Below are 21,860 nucleotides of genomic sequence, written 5' to 3' on the forward strand. Positions count from 1 at the left end.
ATGTCCCTTTGCCCATTTCGGTTCTTTCCTATATTTTGCCTTTTAGATTTAGTGTCCGCTTAGTTTCTTAGTTTGTTGGTTATAATTATTGGCACATATATTGCCTAATTATGTCAGTATCGATACATGTTTTACAGGCTCAGAATTCCAAAGTTTCTCGATCACCGAAAGACACATGTCTTGTTGGATGCCTTATTCTTCATTTCCCCTTTTATACCACTTATAACTATCACATATCACAATACTTTGTTTTGACAAAAAGTGTTTTCTTTATGGGCAAATTTACTTTAATTTCTCATTAAACTAAGCAACGCGTGCGCCCGCACACGGATTATTTCATTTTTAAAGCTGTATTTGATATATTCATTAATTTTCCGTTCATTAGCACATGTGCGGTGAGTCAAATTTAAAAAATTCAACTGCGCGTTACTAAGGCTAAAAACGAAATGAATGGTGAATACTACTTATATATTTTGAGGATTTTGAAAATTCAACTGCATGTTTGTAAGGCTGAAAATGAAATGAGTAGTGAATACGCATGCAGATACTGTGTGGCTTTGTTCGATGTTGGGTATACGGTGTTTTTCTGATTTTGAGAAAATGGTGGGAAGGATATAATATTGATATATGAGGTGATACCGTGATAGGCAATGAAGAGGGAAGAAGTATAAAAAGTAAGTAGGAAAGGACCAATGAGAAAGCAACACACGCTCAATCATGCAGTTATCTGACAAGGAATACGTATCAAGGAGAGAGCAAAGGGATGCACTAAAGAGTAACTATACCATACATAATATAAAATAGAAGCATTCACAGAAAAAGAGGGACAGGGTACTTTGCTCCCCACGGGCAGGGCATCTGTGCCCCCATGTGACCACCACTTGCACTTGGGCCTTTCACAGCTACTGCATAAACTCACGCACCCAAACTCAGCAATTATTAAACTTCTATTTTTCTTCATAGATCTCCTCCCTGGGCTCGACCCTCAATGCGGGGACCGATTCCTTCTATCATTTACACGTGTCCCCTTTCGCCCCTTCCCTTCAGACACGTGTACTTTGAGGACCATTCCCCATCCCCAGACAGCACAGATTCTGACACCCCTCCTTGGAGCTTCCCTCCTCTATGCATGCCCTCTCTCCCTCAACCTCTCTTCTCTCTTTCGTTTAGTTTCAGTTGTTCTTGCCTTGTGTATGAAATGCTATCAAATACTAATTCTATTCTCTTCAAGTCAACTAATATAAGAGCCAAGAACGTGGATATTACGGACCTAAAAGGTAGTTGACACAATTTGTGTGGGTGGTTGTGAGAGAAAGAGAGAAGTGGGAGGTTCAAGTTTCAACTCTTGCATCTGGCCAATAATTGAAACTGAAAAGGGCTTTAGTTAAATTCAAGGGAGAGGCATCTGTAATGGGGATGGTGGATCCAGTGGTCACCATCTTTCCACGTCCAGCACACAGCAGCATGCAGGTGGATCCATCCGAGCGTTTCCCCTCCAAATATCTATGCTTATATTCTTCACTCTTCACATCAAACCCCTACTTTTAAGTGGATTCCAACTCCTCTTTCAACCATTTAGATTCCCTTAATCCCTCTCTCTTCTGTTTCACTTTCACTGACCTAACCTTTCAGCTTTAAGGCCCCCTCCTCCCTACCTGACAAATTCTAACTATCAACTCACCCTCCTTTTCTCAGATTCCCTCCCATTCCTTCCCTCCTAAGCATCTTATCGCCTCCCTCTCTTTGTAATCCTCTGCATTCCCCCATTCAATTAAAGCATCTAATGCTGTTCGATATCACATTCCCATCATATTAACATATTTTGAAAGCTCCGGGACGTGGCAGCTTTTCCATCAGAAACCATCGTCGCGTCAATAATGTGCATTGTTTCATGCTTCCAGAACATGGGCACACAGGCACGGCTTTCGGCATGTGTCTTATATATATTTGGGTCGTTTGTGATCGTTTAAATTGTTTCACATTTTGTGCTGCCAACTCGGCTTTCTACTAATTATAAAACAAATAAAGCATGGCTTTCATTCGTATATATGGAAGTCTGACAGCAAAGCATAACCCTATAAATGTAATTATACCCGACCTTTCTGCCTTTCCCCCAATAAAGACTGCGAACGGGATCTGTTTCAAATTTAATATGTAAAACGAAGCACCTTTTAAATGGGACATGAAATTTTCCTTTCTTAATTTATGGCCAACCTACCTCCATGTGATTACACAACCTACCAATCTAACTTAAATAATCGATATCTCTATATCATTCAGGAATGTTCACATACGCTCAATTTTTTTAGTAACAGACAAAACCAGTTTACATGCATGCTGACCCAGTACTGGTTCCATAAAGAAAAGATAAACACTTCAAAGGCTGTGACAAAACAATTATTACTTTAATATTCTTCCTCTTTGGGCACCAATAATTGACTCACCTAGAACCGAGCAGCTTCTACTATGTGTGTGCATACATACTGATATTTTGGTGATGATACTGAAAACAAGAGGCAAAAAAAAAAAAAAAGCCCCATGTAAGTAGGATAAAGTGAGGAGTTCGGGAATCCAATAGTGCCAATGATCACTGCAAAAAAGAATGGAAGAGGGAAAGCCATAAATGGCAGTGTGTCAAGGCACAGACGAAGGAACAATAATACAGGCGTTGAATAATGTGGCATATAGTACAACATTGTTAGAGCACCAAAGGTCTCGCTCACAAGCCACAACTGCCACTTTTTGAGTCATCTACAGAAACAAGATAGAAAACCTTACAAGACAGTTGATAAGGGGCCCCCTCGCATTACCTGAATCTCCAAAAAAAAACCCAAATCTTAATAATGCCTGTGATTGTCTTATTTCCAACTTAAGGATATCTTACTGAGATGGGGGAAGTTATTTATCCTGCCGCTGTATTCCATACAAGTTCTGGTCTATACACGTGTCCTCACTTCACTGTGTTCCTAAGCAGCCAGCACCAGCATTGTAGATTTCCAGGATTTATACTTAAAATGGTTCTGCATTGTAGCCAATAATGAAGCGAAACGTGGTTCGGCTACAGCATAGTTTGTTGCATGTATTGAATTCATTATATATGTTAAAAATAGATTCGGAATCCGTAGTTACACTATGAATCGATCTGTCACCAAAATATTCCATTTTCCTGCGCCGGTGACTCGATATTTGGGTTCTTCTTTGCCATAGAATAATAATGTCCATTAATCAAACATTCGTCCATCCCCATCAAGGCACCTAAGAACTTTGAGAAGGGGTAACCAATAATTGACGTCTAATTAATTTAGACCTCCAAGTCCAATGAACAGCGGAGGCTGAATATAATTGGCACGGGTATAAGTGAAATTGACATCTGTGAGTTGCTCCTTACACTTTAAGAAATTCATGGGCCAACGATGTCAACCACGTAATTTAATTTCAACTCGTCATTCAACACTGGGTCAACGAAGATCGATGTTTTCAATTCTATATAATAAAATAAACGAATTGGTCCTGAGTTTTGGGGCTCGAAAACAAGACAGTTATTATTAAGAATATGTGTATATACATATGATATGGAATTAGTCATAGGAGATGGAAAACAGAAATAGTTGAATGCATTTACATGAGCCTGAGAAGCTACAGAAATTTTCTCTGCAGTCGACTGGTTACATCAATGCAGTTGAGTTTGGGAAATAAGAACGACACTTTTTGTCATTCCTTTTCCTTACATTTTTGTGTTTTCCTTCTGAAATTGAACAAAAATTTAAAAAGCCCTATATATCCTACCCCGAACTTAATATGTAATTGGCAGGGTATGGATGTACATGTCATCCATATAGAGTACACATTTACACTTTGGAGCATGTACGCTGAGATGCTTGCTTCCACTCAACCAAACGTTGAAGAAAGTCCTTCACCTGCATGCATATTAATGATTCTCAATAAACTAAAATGAGGGAACTATATATTAAGAATGCCGAGGAGCTTTTTTTTTTTTTTTAAAAAAAAAGGTAACGAATGACCAGTTGTACACTTGTACTTGCCTCCTCGGGTTCCTGCAAAGAGTAGGATGCACTTGTGTCCCTCGGAAATTTTGACACAAGAATGCCTAAACCTTGTCCCCTCTCTCTCAATTTCTGCTCATCATTAAACGATTTACACAATTTAATTAGCGTGAATTATCCCATGTTAAGGAAATTCTTAATTAGTAATCTTTCATAGAGCTCTGAAAAGTACAAATCAACATTAATGGAATACCTTAAAGGCATCTTCGTCGGTTCGATCATCACCAATGTAGACAGGGAAGACATCAGCGCAATTGGCAAATCCTGTTGAAAATAATTCGTTATTCAGATTGCTGTGCGAATTGTTTAATATTGGGCTCATTGTTGCAACCAAACCTGAACTCACCAAGTGACTCTAGCAGAAATTCTAGGGCTTTCCCTTTGTCCCATTTAATAGCGGGACGAATCTCAAAAACCTGTATTAAACAAATAATGAGTGAAAGTGAGACATTTCTCTCGATAACTTTTGTTTTGATAGGCGATCTTAAAATAAATCAAATACCCCCAGGAAAAGCAGACGAGTAAAACAAGAAAACAGAATTATGGCCCACCTTCCTTCCTTGGGTTAGACGAAGCTTGGGGTACTCCTTAAGCACCGATTTCACTTGGTGAGCCAGTTCACTCCATTTCTGTGTATGGCGCATATATAATTTCAGTTCGTCTGTAACTGAGCTATATTCACATGAAAATTTACACACGTATGGGCTCATAACCATACCTTCTCATCAACACACCGATAATGAACAGAGACGCAGAACTTGTTGTTCTCCACCGTCGCTCCTGGTGTTGATTTGGTTTTCTCAACTAACGCTTGGTACACCTGAAAATGGATTCCATAAACAACTTAAATTTAGAGCCTTGTAGATTGACATGTAACCAAGTAGAATAAGAGGGAAGGGGAAATAAGACGAACCTCATCTATCATGGGAAGAAACTCACTGGCAGGCTGAAAAAGAATTGCCTCTGCTTTGCTTTCCTGTCGATCATGATTAATGTAAATGACAACCTTTCTTGATTAGGAATTTAGAATACTATACATTACGGTATTCAACAAGTTGCTCACTTTATTGTATTTGGAGCATCTTGTTGGGCCTCTGATATCCATGCCATGGCTTCCCGCATAATATAGCTCCGCCAGGCGAACAAAGCTGTATACCTGTTGTTGGCAGATTAAAAAAATTAAGTTAATGGAGGGCCGAAACATAAAAAGAAAAAAAAAAGATGGAAACCATCATTTAATCGCAATGATAAGCAGGCTCTTAAGATTACCTTGTCTCTGCATCTGCCGCTTACTATGGCAGTGGGAAAACACCTCGCGAGTTTTCTTACTGCTTTTCTCATCTGATAAGAATATGATAAAGCTGATATTAGCAGAAATTCCAACATGGAACAGGGAAAAGGAACAGGACGACATGGTTATGAGCTGACAACTCACTTCATCGGACATGAAAGCACGGTCGGGGTCGTTAACGATGGGCGAGAGCGTGCCATCGTAATCCAGGAACATAACGATCTGCTTGCCTTTGGAGGCATCGATGATTTGCTCAAACATGTCTAATGCAGAGGGGTGGTGAAGCTGTTTCATAAACAATATTGAATGATAAACAAAAGGGAAAATCAATCCAACATTTTTACAAACAGGGAGTAAAGCGGAAGGCGATGCGAGTGTGAGCGATACTCACAATCCAAGAGCTATGTTCTTCAGTGAGAGAAGGAGTGGATTTGGCATGGGTGGGAGAAGAGGCTCTCATGGAGTCAACCCAAGCATTGATTTCGAGGTTCTTGAGCACCTTCCTCCGGGGAATGGAAATATAGGCGGAGGGCGCGGAGGGCGGTTTGTGTGCCGTGGCCGTGAAAATGGAGGAGTTTGAAACAGAGGCAGAAATAGCCATGTTGAGCCCGGGGTTCGCATCCGAAACCATCACATTCTGCTGCGTCATGATCACTGCCAGCGCAAACACAAACCCAACGAGTCAAGACAGAGTGCAAACAGAAGAATGCGAGAGTAGGTGCGGATGTACAGGGCCAATGGGTGTGCAAAGAAAAGGATATAAACCTGTGAAGGAACGAAAGAAAGTGGCAGGAACAATATAATAATATATGAATACCGGAAAGGGAAGAAGGCTGTAGAGTTCGGGGAGAGGAAGCAGAAGGGGGTGCTGTGGGAGCAGAGGAAGGGAAGAGGGTGGATTTATAGGAAGAAGGCAAAAGGCTGGGGCGATGGGACCCACAAGTTTGGAAAGGACCCGATGTCCGCCGGGGGGGGCCCGTGGGGGTGGGCGGGCCAGGGTCTTCTTGAGGAGATGGATGGGATTGACCCCGCATCTTTGCCGTAGTTGCAATGAAGCCACCGCCGTTTTCTGTGTTATTTTTAAGGATATAATTAAATGAACATTAGAGGAAGGAAAAAAGAGGGGTCGTCAACTCATCATAACTACCAGTAGTGCCCGACATCCCTCAGCCGACTCTTTCTTCACGTGGCCTACTCCCATTTTACTCTTTCTCTGCACAACCATCTCTCTCTTTTTTTTTTAATCCCTTTATTATTTTCTTTCCCTTTTTTTCAAAGACCAATTTCTTGCAACCAGTAACTCTTTTATCCGCCTAATTTGTGTTTTGGAGGGGTGAATTTATTCCCATAATTGGGCTTTGAGTTCATTAGGCCTCTTCAGTTTTCAAAAAAAAAAAAAGGCCATCCCCCTCTGACTCTCAAGAGAACGGCACGTGTTCGTTCGTTCATGCAGCAAGTAAATTTTAGGAGTAGGATGCTGAGTAAGTGAAAATGGATAACCTTGTTCTAACTTCTTATGATAAAGAAAGAGCCGCGTCTCCCGGTTAAGAGGCGGCGGGCGCCCGCCCTGTCTGCAGTAAGTAAACAAGTAAACTATGCCATAAAAACATGCACCTGTACTTTTTACAATGGGAGGGTATATCCCACCACGACTTTTTTTTCCTCTTTCAACTAAACTAACCACAAAAGGAAGCATACTATTTTTCTCCTGCTGTCAAATATTATTCCCTTGCTTCTTCGCATACTCTCTAATAATTTGCCATCGCAGCCAATAAACAAAATAAGGGAGTGGCAGGTTCATGTGACAGCAGTACATGGAAGGAAAAGGATAGCAGGGGGTGGCTGGATGGGGAAGAGGCACAGGTGTCGAAGAAGCAGAGAGAGCTTCAAAATGGAAGAGGAGAAAAGCAAATAGGAATCACCCACCTGGCCTGCTCCTTGGTCTCTAGTCTGTACTCTGGACGCTACTCTTCTACCTCTCATTATTCGATGCTTGAAGCTCTGAGCAGTAAAGCCAAACAAAGGTCCAAAAAAGCACAACCATAAAGCAAACCCACGTCTGTCAGACTAATAATATGAACCGGAATGTTGCCTCCTTTCTTGCGCTATCAGCCTGCCATGCGGTTCACCTTAAAATATAGACTACATACTGTTAAAAAGTTTTGACTGATAATTATTTTTATCGATTTTAATAAATTGTTCATTGAAAGCTAGCCGAAGCTAGTTTTCTTCCCGCTCACCAAGACCGAATGATGGTCAAATCCATCATAGTTTAATTCCAAACTGCTCCCTGGAAATGGAATGGCACCCAAAATTCTTTCTTTCCCTTTTTCCTGATTCATTTCCTTGCTGGCATTCTTGTTTCATCAATAAGCTACTGAATATTATATGGCTTGTATTTCGGATCTTCGTCGTTCTTGCGTGTTCTAAGTCAAAGAGTCAGAAGGAGACAGCGAAGCTAAGTCAGCATGTCACCAGAAAACAGAAACTATTAAAGACACTCCGTATATGAAGGTTGGCAGTCAGCATCAGCAATCAGGAAAAAAAAAAACCTACAGAATTTGTTCACAGATGGGAATGTGGCAGAATTACTTGCCTCCCAAGTTTCCGAATCTCTTAAAATATTATCAACTAAAAAAACAAATCTAGTTAATAATAAGGAGCACAAGATTCTGTTACTAGATGGTCGTCGGGTTCAGATTTATTCACATGCGCAGCGTAGGGTCTGCTTTCCCCTTGAAATTTGAACCCTGTGGTGTTCATATATATGTGTGTGCGCATGTGTGCGCACTCTGAGCATCTTTTCAATCTTTAAACATCCTTTCTTTTTGGCACCTAACTACTCCATTCTCGTGGGTTGAAGTATTGATACTGATTAATGCTCAGCATTCAACTTCAACTTTTAGAGGATCCATTCTTCTTTGGCGTCTTCTCCACCCCACAAATTATTGTTAGTTCTATTCAAAACAAGCTAAGGGGGCCTCAGACTTCTCGGTGAAGCTGAGAGCTAAATGCATTAAGATCTAAAGTTGTTACCATGTTAACCGCACCATCGAAGAATAGATTTCTGTCTCTTAAATATATACCCTCCGTGTTCGCTGAGGGGTCCAAATGGGCGTGCGCACATGTATACATAAAAAGCAACAATATGGCCAGAAATTAGGCTAATATACCCTTTCCTGATGACCCGTAAGCTCGCCTGGTTTAATTTGCTCCCGATTGAATCAACTTTTCGATTTGAATATTATTCTGGCATCGGGGTCTCTGACACGTAAGGCTTAATTTGGCTTTGTGTAAACCCGGCGAACAGAAAGTAGCTAGGAGCCTCGCCTGAGTGGGAAGGATGTGAATCTCTGGGGTTCATTATGGAGATAAACCCAATGAATTACCGATCAGTGATTAATGGCTTCAAGAGAATAAAAAAATTGTACCATTCCTTTTCATCAGTAAGGAAGCACAGAAGAAAAACGCCAAGAGGTGAATATTAGAACATAATAAGAAGTCTCACGTTTGAAAATATTCTGAAAAAATGAGAGGCATATAAACTTGCAGTAAATTTTAATTCAATTGCTTAAAGTGTTTTTCTTTTAAATGGCATTAAATATTCATTAAACACCGCAGCATAATATTTGTTATGTGTGATTTAAAAAGACATCAGCAAAATATATTGTATGTACGGAGACGGGGGGTGGCAGCAGGGAAGAAGAAATCAAAGTCAAGAAACAGGAAGGGACCCCACAGCGGGGAAGGGCATGATAGGCGATGAGGAGTGGTCAACGGGAGATGCAGTCAAAGGTCGGAGGGCTTAATTAGGGGCAGCCTAATCCCACCCACACACCACACGTGTGTTTCGAGTCCCCCGTCCCTTTCTCTGTTTTCTCCTCATCAGATACACCGTGTGGGCGTGTTTTCCGACGCGCGCGCGCGCACACACCCGCACCTTCAAAATGAGTCTGGAATCTCCTCCTTTAGTTTTTTTTTTTTAATGGATATGTTATATAGTTTATTTATTCAGATATAAAATAATTAAATATGGACCCATTCAAATGATAGCTCCTCTTACTCCGGTACTTGCCTCCTTTTGAAGGTCAAATTTAATTATGGGCACCGATGATTGAAGTGGATTAGCTTCTTACATATATCTGCGCGCATGTGTATACTCTTTACATCTAAATATATAAAAGAGCTAGTTATACAATTTTTTTTTATTTTAAATGTGAGACATCGATGAATTTTCTTTATTTGTCACAGTCATTTTTTCTTAAAATAATCCAGGGATAATTTTTAATGTAAATAACTAAGAAAATGACATTATAAGAACAGCAACACATGTTTTTCAAGAATAGCTAATTCTTTCACATATGGCAATTATAGTTACATAGCTGCTGTACTTATACGGGGGAAAGGGACAAGGAAAGCAATGGAAGAAGAAATGTGGGGGTCGGTGGATTCGGGTTCCGTTTGGTGAATAAGATCCCAAAAGTCACATGATGCGTGACGTGGACTTTCACTATATAATTGGACGCCATACATACCAACCGGACCACCCATGTTCATTATATGTAGATATACATATATATGCTCTGGATTGTGTTTGTATTCTCGATTCTTGGGAGCGCAGATTAATTTATATTGTTGGATTTATACATGTGCGTGTGCTTGGGGCGGAATATATATATATATATATATAGGGTCATTATTTGAGTGAAAAAAAATATTTAAAAAGGCAGGAGCAGTTGGATATATATATATATATATATATATTTACAGGCAATGAATTGGAGGGAGAAGAAGCAGTGGATTGGGAGCAAGCAGAGGGAGTGGAATTAATGAAGGTGTATGAATATCTACATGATTTGTGTGCGCCACAAAACAAGAAAAAAAAGAAAAACCATTCCCTTTTTCTCCTCACACTTAGCTTGCCGCCAACAAAAGCACCCTCTCTAAGCTATAGCCTTTTTTCCACACCACATCTGCCATCCGTCTGTGTCTATCCACACAAGATCATTAAATAGTATCACCATTAATTCCATGATTAATTAAATCCATGAGCACAAGATTAACTGGATGTGAAAGTGGAAACTGAAGTCGGTAATTTAATTGGATCACGTGTTAACAATACACGTACAACATGGATGTGCTCATCATGTGTATATATTTATATAGCAGGGCCATCTTATCAATTTTCCTTTCAACCCGACCCACTCAATCGTGAGTTGACGACGCGGATATCTATCATGTCACAAGCAATTAAGCTGGAATGTCTACAAACAGAAACCCATTGATCTGTTGATCAGAAAAGGGCGAGCATTACTGTGATGATCGATTACCTGAACTTAAAATTGGTGAGAAGAATGAAAAAGAAATCATGAAAGCGAAGCAACGGAAGTGAAGGAATAAAGAGAGCAGGGAAATGTATGTATATGTGGAGGACGGAATGCGGCTGAGGTTGAGGACGTCGGTGCAAAGGAGTCGAAGGCTACGCAGCACGCACCATCCATCTCCATATCGCTGTCACTTGCATTATCATCATCCCGCCGCCTAATCTCTTTAACAATTCCCTGCCCACGCAAAAACAAACCAACAAACAACATCTATCGATCAATGTCGTCGTTTAATTTGTGTGAATCCTTAGAACCCAAGGCATCCAACATACGCCAGGCTTTTGTTTGTTCGTTTGTTTGAAGCCCCATATTCATTTAAACGCATGAAGCACGTCCCAGCAGGGTCCAGGGGTATGTGTGTGCTCATCACCTTCTTATTTCTTAATTATATTAACACGCGCACTTTTAATGCGTGCCAACCCATTTGCCTGTATATGCCGCTCGCTTATGTGACCACCAAATTAAAGGAGCTTGTTTTTCGTCCTTACACGTGTGTCTATACGCACAGACACACATACTTGCACCTCAGTATCCTCCTTCTTCGCAACCCCGTCTCTCTCTCTCTCTCTCTCTCTATATATATATATATATATCAGCATTGATCTCAAGTTTGCACCTGGTCATTCATGATCTGATCTCCAACTTGAAGGCGTCATTTTCAAATTTACTCTCCCGATGTTTTTAATTTCATCTTTAAAAATATTTACTCGACTCACACTCTCACAGTCATAGGATTCGATCTGTGACCAATAAGATAAATTAGTATTAACTTCATCTTTAATCCTTTTTTTTTTTCCTTTTGGCATAAAATAACAAATATAATATTTATCTATCTATTGTTTTCTCCCCTTTTTCCGTTGTGGCGTCTAGTCATTTATTTGATGCGTGCCCACCCTTTTGTCTTCACACTCTTTTGCTTTGCAGGTTTTATCTTGCAAATTCTTTCTTTTCTCCTCAGACTTCAATGATTGGGAAATATGGGGGGAAGCAAAGCACCCTGTTTACACAATATGTACAAAACCATGATGACTTTTTTTGAAAAATAAAATAAAATAAAACATGTCACTTTCCTCCACTGGTTATCTGCTAATGGTGCCTTTTGAAGGAAGAGGGAAACTACAGAGAGAAGGCATGAACATATTATAATGATGCTTTATTCTGCCATACCCCGCATCTTTTCGTGCATTAGGACTAAATGATCGCCAGATTCAATGGTGAATTGACCGCCACTCAAAGCTAAGCAAAACTAAATATTCTGAACCGTTATGGCTTGAAAGCTGAACCAGCTAGCTTGCTAGCCAGCTCTATAACAAGATTGAATGAATGTGGAGAAATAACAAGAATAAAATTGAGAATACTACATCCGTTAATCATCTTAATGATATATGCATGGTTTCATATTTTTGCGCAACTTATTCACTCCTTATCAGCAAATGAGTACATTAAGAATGTCGAAATTTACAGAGAGAGGGAGGCATATATGCAGTATTATTTCCTGTATTCTATGTATAGGACACATATGCAGGGTTTGACACAAGGAGGGGAAAAAGCTGCTGTAATTTAAATGAATGTGTGAGCAAGGCGAGGGATGGGATGTTAATTTCGGGAGTGGATATAATGAAGCGAGTTATACCCTTTATCTTTGAAAGGACTAGCATAAAATGAGGTTGAATCCCCAAGATCTTACTAAGAAAAGAATGGTTTTTTCTATCGCATCAATCTAGGATTCGTCTTTCTTTAATTTCTGACCCGTGCACTTCAAAGAAGTTGATCACGAATCCACTATCTGTGCATATGTAAACAAATTCTTTGCAGTATACAGCTTGATGGTCCATATCCTTAATCTTTCTTTTAATTGACACAACGTCGATCATCCCCCTCCCCTTTTTTATTATTAATTGAGTTCCTTATCCTCACTTGTTACCACGCGCGATCCATAATATACTGCCGAAATCATAATAGTTGGATTTATTGAACTAGTAATATAATTCGTGATTAACATAATATAGCATCAAGCTATTTTATTCTCTCACCTAACACTGTTATGTTTGAGAAACGGGAATAAAGATTTAATCCTAGATGCGTCCTCCAGCTTGTATCATATTGGCCGGCCGGTGGAGTAGTATTCATTCGCCATCTTTGGATCTGTACTTTGGAGTAAAGAGGACTGAGTTTCGAAAAATAAGAATAAAAGAGAAAAGGATATGGAGATGAGAATGGATAAGAGATAAAAATCCCCACTTTATATATTTAATAATTGATCTCTTATTCTTCTTCTTCTTCTCTTTCTTTCTTTGTTTTTTTCTAAGTTTTGGCTTTTATATGTAATTAGCTTTAGGGAGATCACTTTGAGATGATCTAACTGTATCGCAACTGAAACAGTTGGTGGATGTGACAGAAAGGGACGTTCCTACGAGGCCCCAGGTCGGCATGGTGGCCTTCCCACTTCGATGTCCAGTGCCGTCCCCATTCTTCTTTTTTCTCTTCTCCTTGATGCCATTTTTTTAAGGGGAAAAATCAAATCACTACATTTGCTTGTTTTTACAAAAAAAAAAAGGGAGAGAGATTAAGCATTAGAAAGCTAGACCAGGGATGTGATTTATGCCTCCCCACTCCTTTTTAAAGTGTGCGGTTCTTATTTCTTATGCGGGCAAGCCACGTGCTATTCCCCCTTTCTTCTTTTTAATATTGTTTTTATTGGATCTTTTCCTTTTTCAACTAAATCACTTTAAACCCTCAAAAAACATACGATTAATGGAAAAGAAATGAATGGATATTTCCAAATGACTATACGAATTAGCCTTTTTGTGTTTGTTAACCATTCAAATTATGTATTCAATGTTTTCTTCTGTTAAGAAATTACATGTATAATGATAATGTGTACCCACCTATCAAATCAGGGCTCATCTGAATTAGAGGTGATGAGATTAATTTTGGGTATTTTAGCAGAATAGACATTGAGCAAAAGCTGGTATGTATGGCTTATGACAAAATCAGAATTCTGGGTCAAAAAATAGATTTTGGCATGATATGGATATTTCGAATACTTTGAAGAAAGTCAAGGTTTTGTTGTTAATATATAATTGATGATTTTTAAATCAATACGACAGGCTCTTAACAAGTACTGCAAAATCAGTTGTACATTTAAGTAACAAAAGAAAATGATGATTTTGTGACGCGTGTGGCTGTGTCTGCATAATAGATGCGCATTTCACACGCACACGCACTGACGAATCATTATACATACAACAGTAGTTAGCTTAATTTTTTCAGTAATCCGCGCTTGTCGAATTTTGTGGGAATCCCGCGTGCATGTATATGACACGGTTAATGAAGTTTTGGAAAAATAAATGTTTAGGGAGGCAGTTATGTGGTTTTACAGTTTTAGAAAGACGAAGAAAGGAAGGGAATAAGGGAATTTATGCAGTGTGAGCCACAAATTATAATCACAATTACTTCACTTATGAACCATATCCATACTGATAGATACAAATCACACGTCCCTATGTCGCCCATCTTTGCCTAATCATATATCACTCCCCAATATATATGCCTGCCTTCCTCCTTACCAACGCCTTTTTCTTTTTAAATAAAAAAAAGGTTTAGGTGAGTTAACAACGTTTATATTTACTACTTCTCAGTATTATTCAATACTCCTCTGGTCCTAAATATAATATTCTTATACTATAAGAGTCTTATATTTAGGACTGGAGGAGTATTATTTTCGGAGCAAGGGGAAATTGTAAAGACCCAGCAGGGAAATTGCGCATATATACTGTCACACATGCTGTGAGAGCGGTAAGGGCCTTTAGTATATATGGTTGTGGGGGAGAGGGCCACTGTTCCAGTTCCATTAATTTGAAAAAGCATGTTATTATTCTATTTGCGGGTTTCCCAGATTAATTCCAGATTCCAAAATTCCAAATGGGATGGACCAAATCTGTTGGATTAATTCCCCAGCTCCAATTATCCCTTTATTAAATTCGAATCTCTTGTCATTTCAATTGCAAGATCTTCATATGTAACATACATGCATGTCTCAGCCCCCTGGACGACCACACAAGTGTTTGGAGGCCATATTATACATACAAGCAGCGATATATTCTGCCTTCGACCGTACATACTTATTTTCAAACTTCTCGTTTAATTTCAAAGATATTTCCGCCTGTGTGTATAACTAGCTAGCATCTCCTATATATATTGACTGCTAATTTGACCAGAACTATGATACTTCGTATGAACAGCTATTTAAAAGAGGGGGGGGGGGGACCACGTGCGACCTTAACAAACAACTTGCCCTAGTAAATACTGGCTCACACATCATGCCATCCTCATTTGCATCTTGGATCGCGAGGTTCGTTTACTTTTTGAGTTTTTGTTCGTCCTTTTGATCTCTTTCAAAGGAAGCAGCTAGCTAGGTGCACTGTATTCCTCAGAGTCCAAGGTTCGCACGGGATATATATATATTAACATTTATATTATTCATGATCTGGTTAAAAAACAGTTTCTCCAATAATAATGCATGCCACATTGTGGAATCCGCGTGCTCAAAAAGATTAGGAGAGATTACCTGTTCCAAAGATTTGATAATGTTAACGATTATATTCCTTGTTATGCAGAAGATGTTAATAATATATGGCACGCCATCCTCATGCTGATTCCGATTCTCAGTTTACTCCAATTCCTTTGCCCCGTATAGTCCATTTCTCTGTGTAATTCCTGCCTTTGTTTATATCCTTTTATCAGCGTTATATGGATCCCCAGGATTCTCGAGATGTAGATATCCCTTTTCTTTCTGGTAAATCACTCGTCCCCTTTACAAGGATTTCCATTCTTTTTAGTTATCTGTAAGGGATCTTTGGCGCATAAAATCTTTTCGATTCACAGGATCATCCCCGGCACTTGGCATGATTACCCACCCTATATCGAAGCATAATAATATAATACCGATCGATACTAACTCTTTGTTGAGATTTAAGAAGGTGCTAGTGCCAGTTATCTTATGCAGAACAAATTATTATTACACGGTTCTTCTCAAGTGATATGACCGTCTCCTAATTATTGAGGAAGACAAATTAAGAACAGTTACCTATCATTAAGACACAGTGCGCAGGAGCTAACTAACTAACCTAAATATTGTTTTGGTCAAAAACTTTCTTCCAAAGTGAAGAAACATAATGATTGAGAAAATTGGTTTATTCAGGTAAATTCATCATTTTCAAGATATTAATTGGAGAGACTATCCACCTTTTGTGGCGTGCTATTTTTTAACCCATCACCTACTAGCATGTGCGTGAGGTGACACTGACAAGTGTGATCTATCTCATTTTATTTTGTTCATGAGCAAGACTGAAATATATTTTATTTGGTAATAAATGAGAATATCACATAAACTTCGAACGGGTTGCGATGCCCAAAAAAAGAAAAAACTTCCAACGGGTTGCCTCACAATTATTGGAACCACGAATGTCTGTTTCTGCAATGGCGTGTGTATGCTTCTTTCACCAACCTTTTGTGTGCTCCATGGGCTCCAGTAGACTCCAGTCATCCAAATAAAAGGCCTGTAATGGGCCTGTCATATTTGGGCCTGATTGATTCCCCAATGAAGCCCAAGTCATTAAATGCTATCAGGTTTGAAGCGCGACCAGCAAAAGAAAACTACTCCTCCGATCCCTAATATAGGATCTAATTGTTAAATTAATTATGGTCTCAAATATAAGACTTATTTCTCATATTTACTAATTTTTTCTAAATTATTTTTATGGATACTTCTTCAACCACAATCAAGTAAGTGAGGGAGGAAGGATATTAAAAAAAATAATTATAATATTTTAGGAAAAATATGTCATATTTTTAATAATTAACTAAATTATCTAACTTTCTTAATTTAATCAAATTAATCAAATAGGTTTTATAGTAAGGACCAAAAGAGTATAATCTAACATCGATGACCAAGGGATTTTAAAACATGCACATGTGATTGAAAAACTGACTTAGGACTCTGTATCATCATCTTCGTCGTCATTCTCTCTCTCTCTGTTTTTTTTTTTTGCCAACCATTTTTTTCACTCCCATGAATGAATATATTGGATTGTATGTTTACTGAACTTCCATAAGCGTAATAAATGTTTCGGATATTGTCTAGTCTTGAACGTTCGATACTAACGTCGAGAGAAGTAGGGCAAAATTTGAATGATGACTGATGGGAAGTGCACAATGGATATAAAATAGAAGACCGGGAAAAAAAAAAAAAAAAAGAGGAATGAGAAGTGAAAATGAGGTGAAATTATATTCAAAACGGCTGCTTTTGGGTACATATGGTTGGGCCCGCTGTTGACGCAAAAAGGCATGAGACGTTTCCTACATTCTGAGAATTGGCCCGAATTCATGAATGTCTTGTTATGGGGTTTTGAAAATTGGTAACAGAGAAGGGAATTGTTGCACAATGAGCACGTTTGTAGGGGGAAAAGCCTGAATGGAATTGAATTGAATAAAGAGATATTAGACAGCTCATCTCATCCTTATAATTCTTGGCGAGATCAATTTCAGTGTTTACCTCGAAATGCTTATCCTATTTGGTGATATGATGTTATTTGTTTTGTAAAGCATTAATTAAACTGAGAGCTTGCCTTGGTATTAAAAGAAAGGGGAGCATGGGACACAAAGATGTGATCTTAACTTGGTGCGGAAGCATCGTAAGGGTGACGTTGGAGCCACATCAGGAGAACCTGTAAAGTGAGAAGCAACAACTTGGATGGCCACCAGTTTTTTAATTCCCCTCATCAACTGCAGCCTTTCCGTTCCGCAACTTTTTTCTATAAAGTTTGCGCATCTCCGTCCTTCCCTTTCACTCTTCTAATAATGAATTTAATTCTGGAGGCAATTACTATTACAGGCTAATTAACGCAAGTTATTAGTGAAGGAAAAGGGCAAAGTTGCTGAGGTTCACAACGTAACATTAATTCAACAGCTTCTTCCATTTTACGCTTCCTTGCCTACCCGTCTTCATCCTTTCCTCCTCCCTAAGCTATTTCTTCCCATTCCTTCTCCTCCCAATATTTCCCATCTTATGTATAAAACTCCTTTTCCCCATTTTATTCCGTTCTGCATGCCCACTGAAAAACACGTCTGCTTCTCTCCTGGGCTTCTTTATCTTGAGTATTTAATTTTTGTTTTCTTCTTTTTTGGGGTGAATCATCGACCCTAGTGCAAGAGCGTGGTTGGTTGTTTATTTTAAAATATAAGCTTATAATATTTGTTTTATTTCTTTTTGTCAATAATTGCGCGCCTTTACCTATTTACATACTACTTCCGGAGACCTGTTTGATTTTTATTTTGATCATAAATATAAGACCCTAATTCATTTTGTCTTTCATATTTATATATTTTTTTTCTAAGAAAGTCTTTCTAATAATTATAATTCTAGTCAATATAGTTGATTAGTAAGGATATTTTAGGAAAGACAACACCTATTTATTATAAATAATCAACTTAACTTATTTTCTTAATCTACTCGTTCCGTTTGACGGAAACCACTTGGAAGGAGTCACTGAAGTCAACCCCTCAGCTTTGAGTTCAGATGAATTCGCTTTAAAGTTTAAATGCGTGCAAATTTCCATCCTCCGTTGATGCAAATCGTTGCGAAGCAGAAGTTGCTGCGTGTGAGTACAGAATATAGAACTAAATCAGATGATATCACCCACGAGATTTATACACTGGAAGGTGCTATAATTACATTTATTCCGAGTACAAGTACGACCTAAACCTAAGAGGAAGCTCCCTTGGTCGTGCCCGGATTAAAAAGCACCGGCACAACAAGGAGTATGAGCTCCTGAACCCCCTTATTTTCTACCCTAATTTTGCATAACCCTCTTTGGCAACGCCTCTGCAAATTCCTAAAATTTCATTGCAGATCGCTGCTCAAGACACCCAAAACTACAACATACAAGTACATACATACTGGATCTAGAACAGGACCATATAACAAGGAAGATTGATGACATCTCAAATAGCAGACCAATCAATCTCCACGGAAGGAAACTTCTCCAGGCCGAAGTCGATGGTGTCATCCTTGGAATCCGAGAAATCCAAGAAAGTGATGTCGGATTCAGGGGAAGACGAGCCAGCCCAGGATTGATCAGACAAGGGCGACGATGCTGTGTTCTCCACCTTACAACCCTCCGCATCACTTTTCGATTCTGACTCGTCCGACGCCACCTTGGGCTTTGAATCGCCGACGGAGCAAGGCTCCCCTGCACTCCCCTGCTTCTGGGAATTGGCCAAACTCTCACAAATAGCTTGAAGCTTGGCATCGACGGAGGAATGAAGAGGTTTGTAATTCCCAAACTCCCCAAACACGTGAGCTCCTTGGTGTCGCAGATGAGGGAAGTTGAGGCGAGCAAAGTCACCCCTAAGCTTATAAGCAGCGTTGTCATAAGCCAAGGCGGCCTCTTCGGCAGTGTCAAAAGTGCCGAGCCAGAGCCGGGTTCGATTCCTTGGGAGTCTGATCTCAGCCACCCATTTCCCCCAATGCCTCTGCCTCACTCCACGGTATAGTTTCGCGGGTTTCGGAGCAGTACGGACGTGTTTCATGGGGACAGGTTTGGGGCTGAGGAGGCCCAGGGACTGTTGTTGTCGGGCCTGGAATTGAGCCTGAATCTGAAGAATTTGAGATGGGGTGAGTTGGTTTAGCCCTATGCCACTCGAGAACCCCGCAGAAAATATGTGGGAGCTCGATGCTGTGCGGAGGTTGGGATGATAACTGGACATAGGAGTGGGCGGGGTATGAGAGCAGAAAGGTGAAGACAGAAAAGAAACAGAAGACAGAGAAGACGCTGATGAATCCATTTTGATAAAAGGTTCAAGGGCCTTCATCAGATCTTCACTACGCGGGTCTAAGAAATCTGACGCCACGCTGCTGCTATTATTATTATACATACCTATAGTTGCCGCCATGCCACACAATACGAGAAAATCACAGGAAAAAAAATTCTAAAACCAAATATATGAGAAGACCTGCCTCAATTTCAAAAACAGAGCACAGGTTGGGGAAAAGCTGCAGCTTGAAGGGGAAAAACTAGAAACGTATTGAAAAGCTGAATCTCTCTTCTTCTTCTTTTTTTGACACAAGAAAAGCTGAATCTCTACCTGAATCGCTCGAACTCGAAATTGAATCTCGAGGACAGACAAACGATGACAGAGAGGGATCCAAGAAGCGGGTAATGAGGGGGGGGGGGGGGAGGGCTAGAGAAGAAAGAAGACGAGAGACGGAATGGTGCAAGTCTCAATCACTTGTGATTTTCTGGGTGGGGGGCCTCACTCGGGTAGAGCTCCACTCTTGCGATATGCTGGCTAGCCTTCCTGCACTTATATAGTCTGAGATGCCAATGATATTCAACGGCCTGCGAGCCTCAAACTTCTTGTTTACTCTAATCCCGTTATTTTTTTTTTTTATTTTTTTTAAAGGGGGGAAAACTGATCTGTTGCCTCGTCAACTTCAACGATACTGATGCTGGTATTGGATGGTGGGCATCCTATAGGAAAATGCCACGCGTGATGGGTGACTGGCAGGTGCCACACCCAAAGCGGTGCGGTACACGTGTCGTCTTCGAATTGGATGAAATACTGCTGACAACATACGCCGTGTGTGCCCTCTGTAATTGTCACTTTTGTTATTAAATGCGTTTTCGTCTCGCCTTCCTTGCCCTTTTTTTTTTTTGAAAAAAGAGTTGTGGTGCATATTTATACTTGAAAAGAATAAGGGAAGCTGGCGAAATGATGTTGTGGGGAAGGAGAGAAAAAGAAGTGAAATCGTGAGGCGATATTGTGAAAATGAAAGTGAAGATGATGATGGGGAGGATTGGGGGAAGGACCAGAGATTTGGAGGAGTTGCGCTTCCAATGTCCAAACTCCAAACAAGGAAGAAAGAGCGAGGAGGCCGCAACCATGTGGTGACTGGTGAGGTCGCTTTAACCCAATGCAGCTTCACATGAACACTGATTGGGGCCCACTCGTGTGTCACTGTGACAGCCTCCCCGAAGTTTGCTTTCATAACTCATTATTTTGTAATTATCAAAACCCCCCCTTACTTGCCCCCGCATTTTACGGCGCCGGCTTCTCTCAGGCTTCCCGCATCTTTTTATCAGCCTTTTTTTAAAAAGAAAGAAAGAAAGAAAGAAAGGGAATTAAAGGGAGTTGAATAAAAATTAGGATCCCCGGTTTTAAAAAGAGATCAAGATGCCGCATGCAAATAGGAGGATAGGACCCTAGGGGTGGCCGAATGGACAGCTCAAGTTGCTCACGCAAATCTATAAATGCCCGAATGGGATCTTTAAAGGGTGGGCCGTCATCTAAATAGCCCAAACAACTTCCATCAACGAATATATTCTCATCATATTTGACTTTTTTTTTTTTTTCAATTTTTGGGAATTTCCGTCAAATTAGATTATCAATTCCACGCTAAATATTCATGTCCCCACACACCCCCCCTCATGTTATCTTATTAAATGCGTTCATGTTAATCTTGGTTAAGGTATACGTGGTCTTTTTTCCACGATCAAAGCTTGGAAGAGTGATGATTAAGGACTCTGAAGGAATATTAAAATAAAATAAGTGTTTTTATGTTAAATAATTGAATTTACAATTTAAAAGTCCTTGGTTTGTATTATTATTCATTCAGGGTTTTCAAGTGTCATTCCGCCTGTAAACTATTGTGTAAATATTCAAATTGAAGAGAAGAGAGGATGATAAAGGCTCAAAATTTGTGAAAATGATGAACACAAGATAAATGCCTAAGGTAAGGCTAATGCAGGTCAAAAGGTTTGAAGAAGCAAAGCGTGGCGTGGAAGAAACGGGAGAGGAGAGGGTGCGCATTCATTGGACGAGATTCCTTCTCACAACCTAATGGTGGGGCCCCGCATCACTTTCAAGCTACGCAATCCCAACTTTCTGATTCACACTTTTGAATTCGTTTCCTTCCTTCAATTTTTTTTTTTTTAAAATTTTCCGATTCAATGGCGCTTTCCCATTAAAAAACATCATCCTCCTCCCACCCTTTCCCATAATTCGCAATCCTTAACTTTTTTTATATATCTTGCTGCGTTACCATCGCCACCAATATGT

The 21,860-nt window shown here is 39.7% G+C and overlaps 2 protein-coding genes across 2 annotated transcripts; both read right to left on the reverse strand.

Moving 5' to 3' along the window:
• Positions 1-3,515: 3,515 nt before the first annotated feature.
• LOC114733312 (probable trehalose-phosphate phosphatase J) lies at positions 3,516-6,208 on the reverse strand. The gene is made up of 11 exons (XM_028920759.1): positions 5,747-6,208; positions 5,500-5,640; positions 5,334-5,405; positions 5,128-5,220; positions 4,978-5,040; positions 4,783-4,884; positions 4,616-4,693; positions 4,411-4,480; positions 4,258-4,328; positions 4,044-4,136; positions 3,516-3,917 (listed from the first exon to the last, which is right to left on the reverse strand). The coding sequence occupies exons 1-11, from the start codon at positions 6,002-6,004 to the stop codon at positions 3,849-3,851; spliced, it is 1,110 nt and encodes a 369-aa protein (XP_028776592.1). The 5' UTR covers positions 6,005-6,208; the 3' UTR covers positions 3,516-3,848.
• A 12,193-nt stretch (positions 6,209-18,401) lies between these two features.
• On the reverse strand, positions 18,402-20,095 carry LOC114733299 (ethylene-responsive transcription factor ERF060). Its single transcript, XM_028920746.1, has one exon. It carries the CDS (start codon positions 19,692-19,694, stop codon positions 18,744-18,746), a length of 951 nt encoding a protein of 316 aa, XP_028776579.1. The 5' UTR covers positions 19,695-20,095; the 3' UTR covers positions 18,402-18,743.
• Positions 20,096-21,860: the final 1,765 nt, after the last annotated feature.

Source organism: Neltuma alba, unplaced genomic scaffold (genome assembly GCF_004799145.2).
Source record: "Neltuma alba isolate B1F8T4 unplaced genomic scaffold, ASM479914v2 tig00012991_pilon, whole genome shotgun sequence".
In the NCBI taxonomy this organism is placed as follows: Eukaryota; Viridiplantae; Streptophyta; class Magnoliopsida; order Fabales; family Fabaceae; genus Neltuma; species Neltuma alba.